Source organism: Onychomys torridus, chromosome 4, assembly GCF_903995425.1.
Source record: "Onychomys torridus chromosome 4, mOncTor1.1, whole genome shotgun sequence".
Classification (NCBI taxonomy): domain Eukaryota; kingdom Metazoa; phylum Chordata; class Mammalia; order Rodentia; family Cricetidae; genus Onychomys; species Onychomys torridus.
The window spans coordinates 43,336,031-43,354,654 of record NC_050446.1 but is presented as its reverse complement, the minus strand read 5'-3'; the positions used below and the strand labels follow the sequence as shown (position 1 = coordinate 43,354,654).

The following is an 18,624-nucleotide window of genomic DNA, read 5'->3' as shown; positions in this document are numbered from 1 at the left end:
CTGTAAAAAGAGGTTTTAATAGAACACTCTCTAAAATCACCTTAACTTTTATTTGCTCATAATGCAATGGGATAAATCTTTCCTAATGCTCTTTTTATTGAAATTAATTTTTTCATACAACATATTCTGATCATGGTTTCCTTTATGTCAACACCTCAGTAAGCTCAACATAGTGATAGTAATATGCTGTAACTATTTAACCTGTCAAAATTCTGTCAGAATGTAAACAAATGAGGCTAGTTTTATGTAAAAGTTGCTACCTACTGAGGGAGAACCATTCTAAACTATACTATTGTTAATATCTTGACTCAGCACAGGGCAGTCCTTTGTATTCTTGATAGTAATTCTTCCCACTGCTTTGTGTCCAAATAAGGGCCATGGATTTCTATCACTGGAGTGTGACGTTGGTGTCCTTAGAATCATGGTCTTGTCTTTGGCTCTTTGATTACAGTTCACTGCAACTTGGAGGTCAAGACCTGAGAGCATCAAACAATTGTAATACTTTAGATACAGTACAAAATTTTGTTTCATAGAATTACCATGGTATAAACCATTAATCATTTTAAGTGTCTTCTAATAACTATTATTTGCTAGACTAGTGTTTAATTTGAACTCTAAACTCCTGCAGAATGTTTCTTACTTGAGATAAGTCTTTGTTAGTGCTCTTTCTATTGAAATTTATTTTTTCATGCAACACATTGTGATCATGTTTTCTTCTCCCTCAACGCCTCAGTAAGCTCAACATAGTGATATTAAATATGCTTTCACCAATTAATTAATATTTCTCTTTCATACTTTAAGGTGTTTTAGATTAATTTTACCACATTTTACAACCCACTTTAAATTGTGTACTGATGCCCTTTATAAGCAATATTAATAAGGAAAGCCTTAACCTTGGAGGAATAGCATATCCATAGAAGTATTCATTTCATAAGATGTTTCTATTTCTTCACTTTGGTTATAAAAAAAGACCACCAATAATCCATCTATACAATATACCAATGCTGCTATGACTGATGTGTGATTATTTTAACAATAAGAATTCAATGTAGTACATATAAAAAGACCTTCAAAGCCCATCTTAATATTTGATACTTTAAATTAAACCTATGATATCAATGCAAATTTATTGACAAGAGAATCATTGAAAGTATTTTTTTCATTTTACCACCTTAATTTGATTAAACTATTTTCCCAAACTTAAATTCTAATTTGAATAAATGAAGCACTGTCATAAGTAGTAGTTTTCCATATTCATGTGTCATTTAGCAAATGAGAACAAGAAATGAACTCTTTCATTGTGAGATGCTCTACCCGTCTGGAAACCAGTATTAGGAATTTGGCTGACTCTTGCAATAGTTACTGTATGTACTGTAACTGAAACCTTCTGTGTATGTGTGTATATGTGCCGATATATTACTTGATCATAAAGTTTGAGAGGGGAACTCATCTGCATTATGATCAGCAGAATGATCATAATGATGAGTTCATTGCTCTTATGTGTGATCCTGCCATGTTTAATTCCTGTTTAATTCTACTGGACTTTTGTTTCAGCATTTGCATGTGTGCTACCTTAGGTCGCCACTCTTTTTGTCTTGAAAAAAAAATAATACTTTATGATCTTCTCTTCCATGCAGTAAGATTTGAGATTAAAATGGGTGGTGTTGGTTTGGTCTTTAACATTAGGGTTCCAATACAGTTTACATTTTATATTTGTCTTGTTTCATGACTTTCTACCTATAGCATCCTGCTACTTATTCTATTTTAAAAGTAAATAGAACATAATTGGGATATTATCATACAATTTTTTAAATCCCAACTATTTAAAATATTTTTCTGGCAACTATAGGCTGTCCTTTTAGTGATGCAGCATTTGCAACTTGACATTTGTGTATTAATGTTTCCCAGAGGTCAGATATCCCCAAAAGAGTAACTTCACGTAAGTCTATATTAAACATAAGATAATAGTAAGTATGACCAATAATTTCCCAAATGATAGTTGAAATAAAACACTTCCTGTTGCCAGCTTTGTCCAAATGCTTATGTACTGGCATTATGAAATGTATTTTTTTGCAGGATGTGTAGATAGAACGATCAATTATAGGTGTGCCATTGGGTAATTTGATCTCAACATGTGTTTCTATGTTTTTATGGTCATCATACTGTTAAACATTTTTCATGACACTTTGCATGACTGGTCATTAAATGAGGCTTAAATGTCATACTTGAACTTTCACTAAATGACTTGTTTGGTGGGGGTGGTGCATTCCTTTTTAGAGACGGAACCGATCAAGTTCGTCTGAGTGCAGCACAGTTGATAACCCTCTACCAGGAGAAGGAGAAGAAGCAGAGGCCGAGCCTGTAAACTCAGATGAGCCAGAGGCGTGTTTTACAGATGGTAAGGGAAAACAGAGAATTCTCACATTCACTAGTGTTTTGTGTTTTGTCTTATTACATAATGCTAACTGAGGACTAGTTACAAAAAAAAAGAGACATTTCCTGTTCTTCCAAGCAAGGCTCTGTGTCTAAGGGCTGCTGTATGTGTGACCATGTATTGACAGTAATTTCCAAAGTCAGTGCATCTTTATTAGTGTAGGAACTTGACACCTCTCACTTTGGAGCCTTAATTCATATCATATATAATTCAAAGGTTTCTACCACTATGATGAAATACCATGACCAAAAATAAATTGAGGGAGGGAATATTTCAGCATACAGTTCCACATCACACTCCACCACTGAGGGAAGTCGGGTCAGGAATTCATAGGTCAGGAACCAGGAGCTAATGCAGAGGCCATGGATGAGTGCTGCTTAATAGCTTGCTCCTCATGATTTGGTCACCCTGCTTTCTTATAGAACCCAGGACCACCAGCCCAAAGATAGCACCACACACAATGAGCTGAGGCCCTCTCACATCAATCACTAATTAAGAAAATGCTTCCACAGGCTTGCCTACAGTTCGGTCTTATTGAGGCATTTTGCCAATTGTGGTTCTCACCTCTTACAACTCTAGCAGTGTCAATTTAGGATTGACAAAACACTAGGATACAAATTAAGGGGACAGGTGTTGCTAGGGTCTTTTTCAAGTATTAGAATGATTCATTAAGATGTAGTAAATAATTTGATACAGTTTACTGTTATATCTCAAAATTCATCCCTACCACAGATCTTCAGAGGGTGCACAACATTCCACCATTCTTTTTCTTCTAATTCTATGAGAGTAATACTAGTCTTTTTGTCTTTCTTTTAATGGCCATGTTATGTGCATCCTATAAGTAATGTCAAACCAACATGCCATTCTGAAAGCCAGAGAGATTTAAACTATAGCTGTGGCTTGAATGAGCATTTCTGTCCTTAGCATCCCTTTAACTCAATATATGTATCCTTGGCCTCTCTCTCTCTCTCTCTCTCTCTCTCTCTTCCTTTTTTTTTTTTGAGACAGGGTTTCTCTGTATAGTCTTATCCTGGATCTCACACTGTAGACCAAGCTGGCCTTGATACAGAGATCTGCCTGGCTCTGCCTCCCAAGTGCTGAGATTAAAGGCTTGTGCCACCACCACCCAGCTTTTGGCCTCACTCTTGAGAGCTTAATCTTCTTAATAAGACCATGCTGGCCATCTCAAAAATTGTTTAAATCATCTCAAGTTTAACCTATATCATTTGTGGGTATATACCCAGAGACGATCCTCTAATAGAGATATTTGTAACCCCATGTCTATTGCTGCTTTATTCACTGTGCAAACATCAGGTTATCATATATATTATATAGGTGTCCTAGTTAGAGTTCTACAGCTATGATGAAACATCATGACCAAAAGTGAATTGAAGGAGGGAATATTTCAGCTTACAGTTCCACATAACACATACATATGACTACTACTCCACTCTAAAGAAACAAGAAAGTTTTAAAATTTGCAGAAAAATAGATGGACTTAGAATGTATAATACTAAGGGAGGTCATCCAGTAGAAGAAAGAAAAGAAAACAACATCATGTTCTCTCTCACATGCAAGATTTAGCAAATAATATACAAGTAAGTGTAAGTAAATGAGTATGTGAAGAGAGTATGATATTAATATAGAGGAAAGATAAGTGAAGTGTAAGGTGATGAAGAAGGACTGGGCACAGTTATGAAAGAGGACACAAAGCTAGTAGCTTTCCTAGTTTGAAATATAGTTTGAATTCTGCCATGATTTCCTTTTTGGTTTTGGTGGTGAATAGGTACACAAAATATATTCAATAGTGAAATTGTAAAATTGAATGTGAAGTGCCACAGCTTCCCTTCTGAATACATATTCTAACTGTATGGAAGTTGAGTTGTGTAGACTGGATAGCTTTGGTATTCTTTGTTTTTATTTATTTGCAAGTTTTTAATAACAGTTTATAAAATTTAATATGTACATGTCTAAAACTAAAAGCTGATATGCTCTTCCTTACATATCTAGATCTTCTTCCAGTCTTTATTTCAGTTAACTTCATGCTCTACCCGATAAACTACTTTCAAGCCTTAATCTCTTTCAGTCTCTAGTTCATAGAAACACAGAGGTAGAACCAAATCAGAGGGGATTCTAAGGCATGCTAAAATTGGGGGATTTCTTGAGCAATCGAATCAGAACCTGGAGTCTCTAACTTGGTATGGAAAGCTTGCTACATTTGGTCTGTCTGTCCTTTTTTACCCTGTTTCTTCTTTTACCAAAAATAGATTTTTTTCTTATATTATATTCTTATTACAGTTTTCTGTTTACTTCCAACAGTAAGCCAAGTTATTCCTTTTCATTTTCTGCCATACTAAACTTTGTAGTGGGAATTTTCATTGGGCTGTCAACCAGCTCCCAAATAAAGGCACAGAGACTTACTATTAATTATGAATGCCCAGCCTTAGCTTAGACTTGTTCCAGTAGCTCTTTTAAATTAATTTAACCTGTTTCTATTCATGTACATTTTGCCTCATGTAACATGAATCTTAAAAGGTCTTATTAATAAAAACAAACTTGATGCTAGTTATTGGGGTGAATGCTGGAAGATCAGAGAAACAGAACAAGCTACAGCTTCCTCACCTCACCAAGTCCTCAGCTGATCCTGTTTCTTCAGACTGGAAGCTTCTGTGTCCTCATCCAACTAGATCTCAGCTGAACTGCTGCTCAAAAGCCTGAAAGTTTAACCAGGCTCTATCTAGTTCCTTGTTTTCATGCCTTATGTATCTTTCTGCTTTCTGCCATCACTTCCTGGAATTAAAGGTATGAGTCACCATGCCTGGCCGTTTCCAGTGTGGCTTTGAACTCACAAAGATCTGATGGAATAGCCTTTGGAATGCTAGGATTAAAGGCATGTGTGCCACCATTTTCTGGCCTCAGTTCTATTCTCTGAACCCAGATAAGTTTATTAAGATGCACAATATTTTGGGGAACACAATATCACCACAGCCTCAAGGATTTTTACCTTTCTTTCATTCTGTATGTCCTTTTTTCCTGCTTCCTCCATGCATTACTGGCTGCCCCCTGGGGTCTTCCTGGCATTTCTTTTCTTTCTTCTCCCAAACCTAAATTCCTCTTCCTACTTTCCCTATCAGGAAGTCCCGCCTATTCCTCCTCCCTCACTATTGGCCATTCAGCTTTTTATTAGACCACTCAAGTACCTTAAGCAAGCAACGTAAAACAGCAACACATCTTTACACAATTAAACAAATACAACACATCTTTACATAGTTAAACACTTGCAACTCATCTTTGCATAGTTAAACAAATATTCCTTTAGTTAAACAAAATTTTGTAGTACTGATGTAATTTTCCAAGAATGGTATACTCAAATAAAAAAAATTGATAGTGTTTGATGAAAGCATGTAGTGCTATCTAAATAATAATTATACAACCCAAGGAAAGCTACAAACCGAGGACCAGGCAACAGTACTGTCTAATAATGTAAGGCCAAAACTTTGACCCTAGTAACCCCGAGTTCTAACTGACTCATCCTTAACTACTTCTGAGAGTGAGCATACTTTTTAAAACATGCAATTTCAGATTTAAAACAAAGTAGCAATAACACACCTATCATGTAAATATTGAATTCTTCAAATGACATAATGTTCATGAATTAATTAGCAGAATAGTTATCTTGTTTTTACCTTCACTTTTAAAAAATAATTTCATGTGTTTAAATAATCCTGCATGGAAACTATGCTAACCCCAGTGCCACTGACTCACAGTCTACTAATTAGATCACCTACACCAGCGTTCTTTTTGGAAATCACTGACTTGATTTTAGGCTTCATGGTTCTCTTAAGAAGTGCCCTAAGGGGCTGGAGAGATGGCTTAGGGGTTAAGAGCACTGACTCTTCTTCCAGAGGACCCGACTTCAATTCCCAGCACCCACATGGCAGCTCACACCTGTCTGTAACTCCAGTTTCAGGGAACCCTGACACCCATGGCAAAACCACAAATGCACATAAAAATAAAAAATAAAATATGTTTAAAAAAAAAAAGAAGTGCCCTAAGGCATCTGCACATTAAGCAAAACAACTGGAAAATAAAGGAATCTACACTACAGTGACATTTGGATTTTCTTTAAATGTACATTAAATTTATTTTGTATGAGAAACAAAAGAGCACTGTAATCTGTCAACGTATTTTGTGTTTATAGGAATTCGTGCTGTGAGCAAAGCCATGGCATTCTCTTAAGAAAGGTTAGGTTAAAAATATTTAAAGTTTTCATACTGTCAGACCAGCTTGGAGGTGTCTGCAATCTCAGTAATTGGGAGATGGTGGCAAATGGAGTTCAAGGTCTAACTTAATGGAGGCTGGCTACAGGCGACCTTGCCTTAGAACAACCAAAACAAAAGGAATTTCATCCAAATGTATGGCTTCTGTCTTAAGTTATTAACAACCTTGTAAAAACAAATTGGTACAGTTCCTGTCAAGATTTCTCCTGTGCAGTTTAGCAATGACACTTAACAACACTTGAGTATAACTAGAATGAAATTGTGCTAATCAAACAGTTTAATTTTTTTTTTGTTTTTTTGTTTGTTTGGTGTGTGTGTGTGTGTGTGTGTGTGTGTGTGTGTGTGTGTGTGTGTGTGTGTTTTATTTTGTTTTTTGAGACAGGGTTTCTCTGTGTAGCTTTGTGCCTTTCCTGGAACTTTGTAGACCAGGCTGGCCTTGAACTCACAGAGATCCGCCTGCCTCTGACTCCGAGTGCTAGGATTAAAGGCGTGTGCCACCACTGCCCAGCCAGTTTAATTCTTTAAACTAGAGAAAACACATTTAAGCATGTGTTAATCATGCTGCTTCCAACTCTAGGTGTTATCCTACTCAGAACTTTATAAAGGTTGTTTTTAGTCCTGCAAAACATTAATGAGAATACTTTTGTGATTATTCTGAGATTACTACTAATTTCTAAATTTAGACCACTTGTAGAAAAATAATGTTATAGAAACATAGTTTCAAATGAACTAGGACTGGATCGGTGAAAGTTGACTGAGACAAGCTATCTCTAAGTTATCATGAAGTGTATTCCACCAGAGTCTCTGTACTACAGCAAGGACTTGTTGCATTATGAGACAGGGAAACCAATTTGCTCAGCATCTGAACCTCATACTTACTCACTCATTTCTTCAATCAATAAACAAATAGTAAATGCCTGCTGTACATCATGGCCACTTCTTGGCAGTAGAATAAGATAGAGACCAATAGGGTTGGGGATTTAGCTCAGTGGTAGAGCGCTTGCCTAGCAAGCACAAAGCCCTGGGTTTGATCATCAGCTTCAAAAAAAAAAAACAAACAAAAAAGCAAAAACAAAAAAAAGAAAGAAAAAAGATAGAAACCAATAAAACAATACCCATCATCTAACTAAGCATCTTCTTGTAGATAAATCAAAAGGGGAAAGTGACTGGTAAGAAATGGCTGTTATGTACATCATATCACCACCAGGAGGCCTTTTTCATAAAGGTGACTTTTGATCAGGACTGGAAGAAATTTGAGATGAGTATGTTTCCCAGAATGGAAAACAGAGAACATGCCACCTTCCACTGTTTCCAGTGGAGTCTTACAAATTTGAGATGGTTCTACAAGAGCTGAGAAAAACTAATGCCAGTTCAGAGTAGCATCTGGCCCACAGGGAATATTCTATTGAGAAAGCCAACAGAAAAATCAAAGGAAACATCAGTAATGATAAACTAGAGTGATGCTTTCACCAAAGATGGGTGTTTTTTGGTTTGGTTGGGTTTTAGGTTTTGTTTTTGTTTTTTGCTGCTCATTGCCTCAAGCTATTGATCTCTGCTTCTCACTGTCGCCATGCTGATGTGCTTTATCGATTGCCTTCTGTCTCCCTTTTGTTTTGCTTTTTCTTCTCTTATGCCATGTCTTTCACTAGTTCTATTTGGGTCTTTGTAATTCAAGGTTTCCCGCTCCTTCCATAGGTGCCATAATGTTCTTTACTGTCCTTAATGTCTTAGAAATCAACTAATTATGAGTATGACAAACCAATTAATTATGAGTATGACATAATTCATGGTTCTACTTGTTTCTATGTTTTACTTCTCTGGAGTTATTCAATTAGTAAATTTTATCATCAGAATCTGATTTAAAGTATGTTTTTTTCACATTTTATTTTTATAAATACTTTTTATTTTATAATTAATTTAATTTTACATATCAGCCAGTGGTTCACCTGTCCTGCCTCCTCTCACCCCCCAGTCTTCTCCCCCCCCAACCTACCCCCAATTTCCACCTCCTCTAAGGCAAGGTCTCCCAGCAGAGCCTGGTAGATTCAGTTGAGGCAGGTCCAATCCCCTCCTCCATGCACCAAGGCTGAGCAAAGTATCTCAGCATAGGCCCTAGGTTCCAAAAAGCTAGCTCATGCACCAAGAACAGGTCCCAGTCCTACTGCCTGGGGGCTTCCTAAATAGTTCAGGTTCATCAACTGTCTCACTTATCCAGAGGGCCTGATCCAGTTCCATGGGGTCTCCTCAGCTGTTGGTTCATAGTTCATGTGTTCCCGCTAGTTTGGCTATTTGTCCCTGTGCTTTTTCCAATCGTGGTCTCCATATCTCTTGCTCATATAATCCCTCTTCTCTCACCGATTGGACTCCTGGAGCTCCACCTGGGGTTTGGCCGTGGATCTCTGCATCAGCTCCCACCAGTCACTGGATGAAAGTTCTACCATGACAGATAGGGTGTTCGGCCATCCTATCACCAGAGTAGGGCAGCTTAGGCACTCTCTCAACCATTGCCACTAGTCTATAGTGGAGGTGGGTTTTCAGTTAATTTGGTATGTAGAGTCATTTTATCTTCTCTTTAAAATATTTTCAGTTAATCAACTCTTTGTACAATAACTAATAACCAATTCTCACTTTCAATATAGAATAAGTAACTCCATTCAATCTTTTTTTTTTATTTTGAAAGGAAATTATGAACAAAACATTTGTTTTAGACTATGTAGACATTTTAAATGAGAGTATTAGTTTGTTTTCCTAATAAACTCTGCATTGATTGTATTGATAATGCGGTAATATTCTTGAGCAATCTGTCTTTGGATAGTTTCTTTGTTACTGGGGATCATTGGTTTAACATGATGAAACCCAGCCTAGACTTTATGTAATGCACCACAAAAGCAGACTAATGAACCCACCCATAAGACAAAGACCTGCGGCTCCCTACGGGACTCATTAGACTGTTTAGAAGTACTGTGTGTTTACATTTAATTGATACTCACTCTAAAGAGAAGGTGTGATAACCTTACTAACCAGCTAGGTTGGAAGTCCCTGGGGATTTGCCTTTGCATGAAAGTCAGGCAGGCGACTGAGCACTCCTGCCTCAAATAATAGAGAAATTCTCTGTGGTATGATATACCCTAGGGACAGTATTTGTGAGGCTTTGCCTCAGACAAAACTTTCCTTACTTTTCTAATTACAATGCAGTGTGGGTTGTTTGGGTTTTTATTTTTTCTGTAGTCATAAAAAAACAATATTTCTTTCAATTTTAAGACTGGCAAAAATACATCTCAGAAAGGAAAATCTTGACTAAAGTTAACTTTCTCCTCAATTCTTGTCCTTAAAGTAATTCTGGTTGTTTATTTTTTTAAATCAACGTTTTAATAAATTTTGAAATTTGCAATGATGATCTTTCTGGCCCCTCACATTCATACTTCTGTTCGCTGTCCATGCCCTTTCCACAGCAGCCCGTGGGCTCCCCACTGGCCCCTCCCACACTCTCTCTCCCTTCCACCTGCCCCAGTGATACTCAGGTCAACCCTTAACAACTGGTTGTCCAAGAGAAAAAAGTATGTTTGCACACAACTATTTAGCATAAGGATTTCTGATATTAATAAGTACAAAACTGACAAATAATATTATTATATTATATGTATGTAACTTACTTTCTCCCATATTCTACATAGGTAACTATGTCTTACAGAATGCTATTGTTGAGCAAATATGCTTCACAAGGACCAGTCAGTGTCTTCATTTACATAAATTACTGAAACTAACATGGTTTCACTCCTGCATTAATGATGTGAGCAGTTTTCACTAGTGGAGGTGGAGTAAAGAGAAAGCATTTCTCAAAGACTTCCGCTGTCCACAACTAATCACCATAAACACCACATACATTCACTGTTAATCTACTTCACTAACATTTTCCCCATGATTTTCTTATATGTGCAAACACCACAGACACACACACACAAGTCCCAACCAATTACCCATGATGGTTTTCATTGTATAAAGGTTTCTGCCACACTGGTTTCAAACCACTGCTGTGACCTTGCTGAGTGTAAGATCCGCAAAAGCCACACATACTGTGATACATTCCACCATTCAAAAGGAGAAGCCACATGCAAATTCATGAATATGAGATGGAGACCAATCATGAGGAAGGGACATTCTTAAAACTTACTACTTAAAGAAAGTATTGAATTCCAAGTTTGTGTAACTTGATCGGAAGGGACATTCTTAAAACTTACTACTTAAAGAAAGTATTGAATTCCAAGTTTGTGTAACTTGATCTCTAATGAAGGTGACTTTAATCAACACAGTTTACAAGTTTCTGACAGTTCCATGGGGAGTTATCATGAACCAGTATGGCTCTGGCACACCACTGAATCCTGTCCCTTAGTGGTATTACCACAAAGTGTTCCAGATGTAATCCTTTCTTAAATATTTTGTGTGACCTCATGAAATGGTTCTGACCTCTGGTATACATATACTAATGATTTCTGCTCCATGTTTCCCCTCTGACCTTGAGCTTCAGACTTCAAACATTTACCATACACCTATGTTTAGAAGTTTTACTGGAACCTCTAACTTATCAGCCCCCCTCCCCAAAGCAGCTCATATTTTTGTGACCTTCATTCCCGACACTCAGCACTAAATCTTGCTGACTTATTATACAAGACAAATGTTTGAATCTATTGTTACTTTAGTTGCTCATTATTCTCCCCCTTGACAAGGATACTGTATTAGAACTTCATAAGCTCTATGGCTTTGGGTTTCTCTTCCACTTCCTAGCACCATACACTGTTAAGGATATCTAGTTAAATTGCTTATATCATTCATTCCTTGTAACCTATCACTTATGCCTCAACCTCTGTACTATATTATCTATTTCTTTGTGGCAGAATAAAATTGCTTCATAATCTGTCCAACTTCTCTAACCATATATCTTTCACTTGTGCCTCTAAGGACATCACTTTTGTAAATATGGACTATTATAATTCCCACAAATGACTGTTTACTGTACTTTTGCAGTGGATCTCTTTCCAAACTTTCGCTTTTACTGAAACTACTCTTTGCCCTACTGATATCTTGATTCATTTCAGACTTCTGCCTCTTCCAGTGGACCTCTTCCAACCTCTTTTCAGTATGCAAGCCAGATTATGTGGACTTCTTCTATTCCTCCAAAATAACCTCTACACATTTGATATTAGTTGCCTATCCATTTATTTCATTAATTTCTGTGCCAATTTAACCTAAATAAAATCAAAAGCCAGTTCCCAGGGTAGAAGCAACTAGATACAAACACACATTAAAACATTTGATGGAAAAATGAATAAATAAGCCCAACTATTTTAAATAAAATTGTCCTCAGTTTTTCATTGCAGGATAGCTTGATTATAAGAGTCCCAATTCAGACCCTTTAACCTTAGAACAGATAAAAATATATTTATTTGTATCTTCTAATGATATTTGCCTTTTTGTTTTAATTTCAAGACTTCCCATTACTTTTCTCAACATTTGTTTAGAATAGTCTTTCTCAAAATATTTTGTTTTGTGTTTGTGTCTATTTTTGTTGTTGAGTCAGGTTTTCATGTACACCAGGCTAACATCAAATTCTATATATTATCAAGGATGTCATTGGACTTCTGATCCTTTGCATGGCTTACAGGTGTACAAGCATACCACTCCCACATGATTGTATGCAGTTCTGCGTACCAAACACAGCCTCGTGCTTGCTCGGCAAACACTACCAATTACACCACACTCCCAGTCCTTCAAACAGTTTTAAATTGAGGAGTAGAAGTGGGTCAAATTATATTATCTGTAAACAACAACGACAAAAGCCTTGAAATTAATTTTGCTTAATTGTCACATTTGTTCCTTTTGTTCACTCATCTCCCCATTAAACAATTTATATGGTATGGAAGAAATCAGAAAATTCCAGGTGACAATATTTTCTGAGTTAAAACCAACTGACAGATACTAAGAGATGCCATTAGAAAATAGAAATGAAGGGACTGTGGGAGACAGTTTCCCCTTATTAGTGTGTTTTAAGCTCTGACTCTGAACATCATGGTGGTCTGTGCATGTCTTTCTTGCTAGGTTGTGTACGGAGATTTCCATGCTGCCAAGTTAATGTGGACTCTGGGAAAGGGAAAGTCTGGTGGACCATCAGGAAGACCTGCTACAGGATAGTTGAACACAGCTGGTTTGAAAGCTTTATTGTCCTCATGATCCTGCTCAGCAGTGGAGCTCTGGTAGGCCAGCTACTAACTGGATTTATAAATTAATGGAGTTACATGCAAAAATGAAAAGCAAGTATGCCATGCTTTGCTGAAAACTAATCCTTAGAATATTGTGTATGTGGTTCATTCTCATTTCTTTTTTAGCATTATTGTCATTGGTATAACTAGAAAGGTCACTGACTTGTTTAAGATTTATCTTATGTTTCAATAGTGTGTGTGTGTGTGTGTGTGTGTGTGTGTGTGTGTGTGTGCACAAAAAGTGCTCACAGATACCAGAAAGGGACACCTGATTCATTGGAACTGGTGCTACAGATGATTGTGAGTCACCCACTGTGGGTGATGTGAACTAAATTCAGACCCTCTGCCAGAGCAATTTGTTCTTAACCTCTGAGTCATCCCTCCAGCCCAATAGCTACTGATCTTTGTCTATTAATTTTGTATTCTTCCATGTTGTTCATAGTGATTCTCAGCTTTAAGAGTTTTGTAGTAGAGTCTGCAAGGTTAGTTAGATCTAAAATCATAATCATCTGCAATTGGGGGTGCTTTTACCTCTTCAGGTTTCTCTTTTATTTCTTTCCTTGTCATATTGTGTTAGGCGGTATTTCAGGCACTATATTGTATTACAATGGAATGCATGGGCTTTTATTCTTCCTGATTCTAATAGGAGTATTTTGAGTTTTTCTCCATTTAGTGTGATACCTACTCAAGGTTTGTAGCACATAGTGTTTATCATATTGAGGAATATTTCCTCCATCCCTAGCCTTGGTGAGTTTTACCAGGAAGGGATTTGGGATTTTGTCAAAGATCTTTTCTTCATTTATTAAAGTATTCATGTGATTTATGCCTGAGCTGATTTATTTGATGAATTACATGCATTTATTTATGTATGTTGAACTAATCTTGTGTCTGTGGAATTGAAGCCAACTTGGTCAAGATGAATGATCTTTTTAATATGATTTTGAGTGACATTTGCAAGTAATTTACTGATAATTTTTGCATCTATGTGTATCAGGGAGAAAGTCCTGTAATTTCTCTTTTGTGATGTCTTTGAGGACTTTGCATTCTTGATATACTATATGAAAGTGGACAGCAACCACAGAGTCATGCGCTTCTTAACAAGTCTAGTCTCTAAAATCAGAAATGAATGTGTCACCAGAATGTAAATCAGAATCCTGATAATATTATATATCATACCCTTAATAACTAATAAAGTTTTTCAAGTTTAATGTGTTCTAAGACATATATGTGTCCAGAGGACAGGTTAAAATGTTAAAATTTTAAATAAACTTTAGCTCAGAATGTCCAAAAAGGAAAATAATATTTTGGAAGAAGGCATCTCAAATGAATTAAAAGAATCACATGGTAAAAGAAATTAGTCTCTCAGTTAGTTGGTGTCCTTGCTCAAGGACTTTGACAAGTTAGGTAGTCTTCTGAAATTCCTGTTGTTTATCCTGAAATTCTCAAGAGATTAAACCAGTTTCATGATTTTGAGTCAAATTTAAATCAAGCTTTAATATAATGCCGGCCAGGTGAATGGACTATGGTAAGGTATGTCTCTGGTTTCCCAAGAAATGGCCACAGAGTCACATTTTGAAGAGGCTTAAAAAGGCAAAATCCATAATTCACTGCATTTCTTATCAGGGGCAAGCATAAATTCTGATGTATTTCCTGCCTACGTACCTCCCACCCTTATGTGAGCAAGCACATCTGGTGTAAACAAACTTGTTTAGGGGAGTAAAAACAAGTTGTTTGATGTTACCTAAGAATTGTAGTCTCCAACATTCCAGGAAGTTATCTGTCTTTGGACTAGTGGGGCTTACAGATTAACTTTGACTCTTACACTGTCTGTAAAATAAATGCAAATAATAACTATAATATAGTAAATAATTACTATATCTTACAGTTTTAATATTTAATATTTAATATTTCTCTCATTAAATTCTCAAACAACTCAGAGAAAGTGTGAGGATTCTGTCCTTAATTACATCACCAGCCTGCAACAATGTTCCAGCCTAAAAAGTGGGTGTGCCCTCTGTGTGCTCTCCCTTTTCCACACTCTCTCTCCTTCCGTACCCCCTCTCCACAGGTCTCTCTCTCTCTCTTTTCTCTCCCTCTCTCCCCCTCTCTCCTAGTAAAGCTCTAGAAAGGTAACCATGGCTCATGACTTCCCTCCAGTACTCTCCTCCATCGGCATGGCCATGAGCACCGCCTTAACCAACCTAAAAGTATAAAATTGTGCTCACTTCACAAAGAAGGAAATTGAATACAGAGTTTAAAATGTTTTTTCCTATCTCAAATGAAGTAAATGTCAAGGTTTTAAAAACCACTTTTTCTTTAACCTAGACATCACCAAAAAGAAAAAGAAAAAGAAATAAAGAAGTCAGAACTAAAATGAGTAGTAATAATATCTAAATCCCAAATCCTCCCTTGCTTTTATGCTTCTGCATCTACAAACTTGTCCTTGGAAGCTGAGACCCTGCATCCATCTGAGTCCTGTGCCTGGCTCTGGGGCCAGTCACAGTGAGGACTTCCCAAGCAGAGCATCTTATCTCATCACCAAGACTTGCTACTCCTCACTCTGAACCTATACCTCAATTCTAAGAGCAGGCTTCTTCTTTGGCATCAAACCTCTCCCCTGTCATTTTGTAGTTATGATTTCTGTTTAGGTGGCTTGTATGAGTCTTCTAGAATTTAGAGAAAGGCACAGGAAAGCCTGAGAGCTAGACTCCGTCCCCAACCACACACATAATTCAGATTACTTTCAGAACACAAGCCAGTGTTGTGAATCTTAGCAGATCTGCCCATTCTGTCTAACCTAGTTTCTCAGTTTTCTTCAATATTGTTGTCAATAGTTGAAAAAAATGTGCTAAGAATAGTTTATAAAGTATTAATACAGATTTTTTTTTTGGGGGGGGGGTTAAGGAATAAGAACGGTTCAAATCCAGGACCATGGATAGGTAATGCGATGTTAACCAACAAAGTTCTGTTATTTAGCTCTCATTTTTTTTCCAGCACGGTGATTAGTGCTTCCATACAAAAGAAAAAACTCTAGTAAGTCAAGTCTGTTTTGATAAGCAGCCATTTTAAATACCTCCATTAGTTCACTCTCCAAATCCTAATTTTAATTATTTCACAAAGAAGTTGCAGCTATAACAACTGTGCCACCCTCACTTACTTAAATGTCCTTGGAGAGTGCAAATGCCACTTGCATGGGGTAAAAAGCAAAGGGGGTTCCTAACCCGTGAGGTGGGTGTGAAGGATTACAAAGGTTTATAAGAGGGCTGTTCCCTGGAATGAGGTCTGAAAGACCAGTACTCTCTCCATTTGAATGGAGAGAAAAGAACAGAGGAACCCTCAGGTTTTAAAAATTCTTCAGAGGATTATATGTAATATGTAATTTCATTCTTTTGTGGTTTCTCTGCCTTTGGTAGCAATGGAAAAGAATGTGAGAACTAAATGCTATGCAGTAGCTGCTAACCAGAGGAAAATCAGACAAACTGTTTTCACACCATTGTTTTCTGTGATGTCCCCACCAGAATTATATTTTCTCATTCTCTAATGAAATGTAAATTTTAGATTGTGCATGAATTGAAATTTGAATGATGTTTCCACAGGCTTTTGAAGATATATACATTGAAAAGAAAAAGACCATTAAGACTATCCTAGAGTATGCTGACAAGATATTCACCTACATCTTCATTTTGGAAATGCTTCTAAAATGGGTGGCATATGGATACAAAACATATTTCACCAATGCCTGGTGTTGGTTGGACTTCTTAATTGTTGATGTAAGTATTTTAGAATAAATTGTAAAGGGTTATTTATTCTAAGTGTTCTGATTTCATCAACGCTTTTATGTTATCATTTTGTCATCTTATTTTACTTTAAGGCCAGAAGTTTATGTTTTTAAGAATATTAATGTAGCCCATGGAAATATGTCTGTGATGAAAAGAACAGCAATTTTTCAATCAGGGTGACTTCTCTTCCATACTACTCTATCTAACACTTGCAACCTATCCTTGCATATGTTTCCCAAAATTAAAAAGAAATGCAATTTTTAAAAACACACGTGATTTGAGGCTGGAGAGATAGCTCAATGGTTAAGAGCACTGGCTTCTCCAGGGTACCCAGTATTGATTCCCAGCACTCAAATTGTGACTCACAATCCTCTAGAACTCCTGACAGAGCACTCTGATACACCCTTCTGGCCTACATGAGTACTACACACACGGTGAACAGATATACACTCTGGTGCACCCTTCTAGCCTACATGAGTACTATACACAATGTGAACAGACACACATGTTAACAGCTACACATAATTTGAAAAGAAATAATTTTCTTTAAAATGTGCATGATTTGAATATCATTCTGGTTAACATTAACAAAAAAATGAAAGGGAGGAACAGAAAAGGGCAGATAAATGTTTCTAAGGGAGAAAAGAGGCTAATTTTCACAACTAAAATTCATAGATGTGGGGAAGATAGTCAAGTTGTCTGACGTAGTAGCTGAAAATTAGGTTAAAATTAAGGATTAAGGCTAACTTTATGTTAGAGATAAAGAAAGGCTAGAGACTATTTATCTCATTCATAATGATGGAGAAAACCAAAATGAGTCACTTTTGTCCTTCTCTCAAACATTCATCTACTGCCCCCTCCAGAAGGGCACCAAAGCACAAACGTCAACACTACTCAAATAAGTTCAGAGAATGTTTTAGAACATGGATAATGGAAATGCATAATAATACTTCATTTTACATGTTATTTTTAACATAAGATAAAATGATTTGGGGCTGGGGACAGAATTCAATTATAGGATATCTGCCTACCATGTGTGAGGCACTAGTTTCAATATTCAGTACATAAAACAGAGAAGATGGTGAATTTTTGTCATTGCTTTTTTATTATTTAATAATAAATTGACAATTTCATACACATCTATGCTATTACTCTCTACCCTTTCTTCAATCCTTAGTTGCCTACAGTTCTTTGTACAGGGTTCAGGGCTCCTAAATTTCCAGTGCCGCCCCCCACAGTTCACTTTAGTGTCTCTTATTGTTGTCTTTGTTCAGCTCATAAATTGAAGCAGCCACATAAGCAAAGCTCTGATAGTGCAAGAAACTTTATATATTTAGGAATACACACACACACACACACACACACACACACACACACCACCACCACCACCACCACCACCACCAACAACAACAACAACAACAACAACAACAACAGCAATTAACAAAATAAAGAGGCCATGAATTTGAAAGAGAGTGAGAAAGGGTATATTGCTAATGCCACAGATGCAAGTAAAAAGACCATTGACCCAAATCATTATGGCCAAATTAATTAAGGCAAACTTTTTAAAAAATGTACATGGGCTGTCTCTCCCTAAAAGTGGGGCTGAAAGAATCATCATGGAACATTAGAAAGATAAAGGCTTTTATAGCCCAGATGTAGAAGTTTCTAAATGGGGGATTTGGCAGATAAATAAGTGAGGTTACAGACTATCAAAATAATCTTTTCAAACAAAGGCATGGTTGCTATTTCATAGAGCCATTTGTAATTGAGGTTACAGGTGGGGCAAAGCAAATTTGAGAAATAGATTTAATCATAAACAGGGAGGAATCTAGTTTGTCTTTAATATAACATGGCTTCTGAGGCTAAGATGGAGGCAG

At 36.7% G+C, this 18,624-nt stretch overlaps 1 protein-coding gene across 1 annotated transcript in view; it reads left to right on the top strand.

Annotated features, from left to right (window-relative positions):
- Scn9a (sodium voltage-gated channel alpha subunit 9) overlaps window positions 1-18,624 on the top strand; it is a 149,366-nt gene that overhangs the window by 112,379 nt on the left and 18,363 nt on the right. Inside the window, exons 18-20 of the mRNA XM_036183639.1 lie at window positions 2,278-2,398; window positions 12,808-12,962; window positions 16,565-16,738. Coding sequence (XP_036039532.1) covers window positions 2,278-2,398; window positions 12,808-12,962; window positions 16,565-16,738 — 450 coding nt within the window. The remainder of the gene's footprint in view (window positions 1-2,277; window positions 2,399-12,807; window positions 12,963-16,564; window positions 16,739-18,624) is intronic.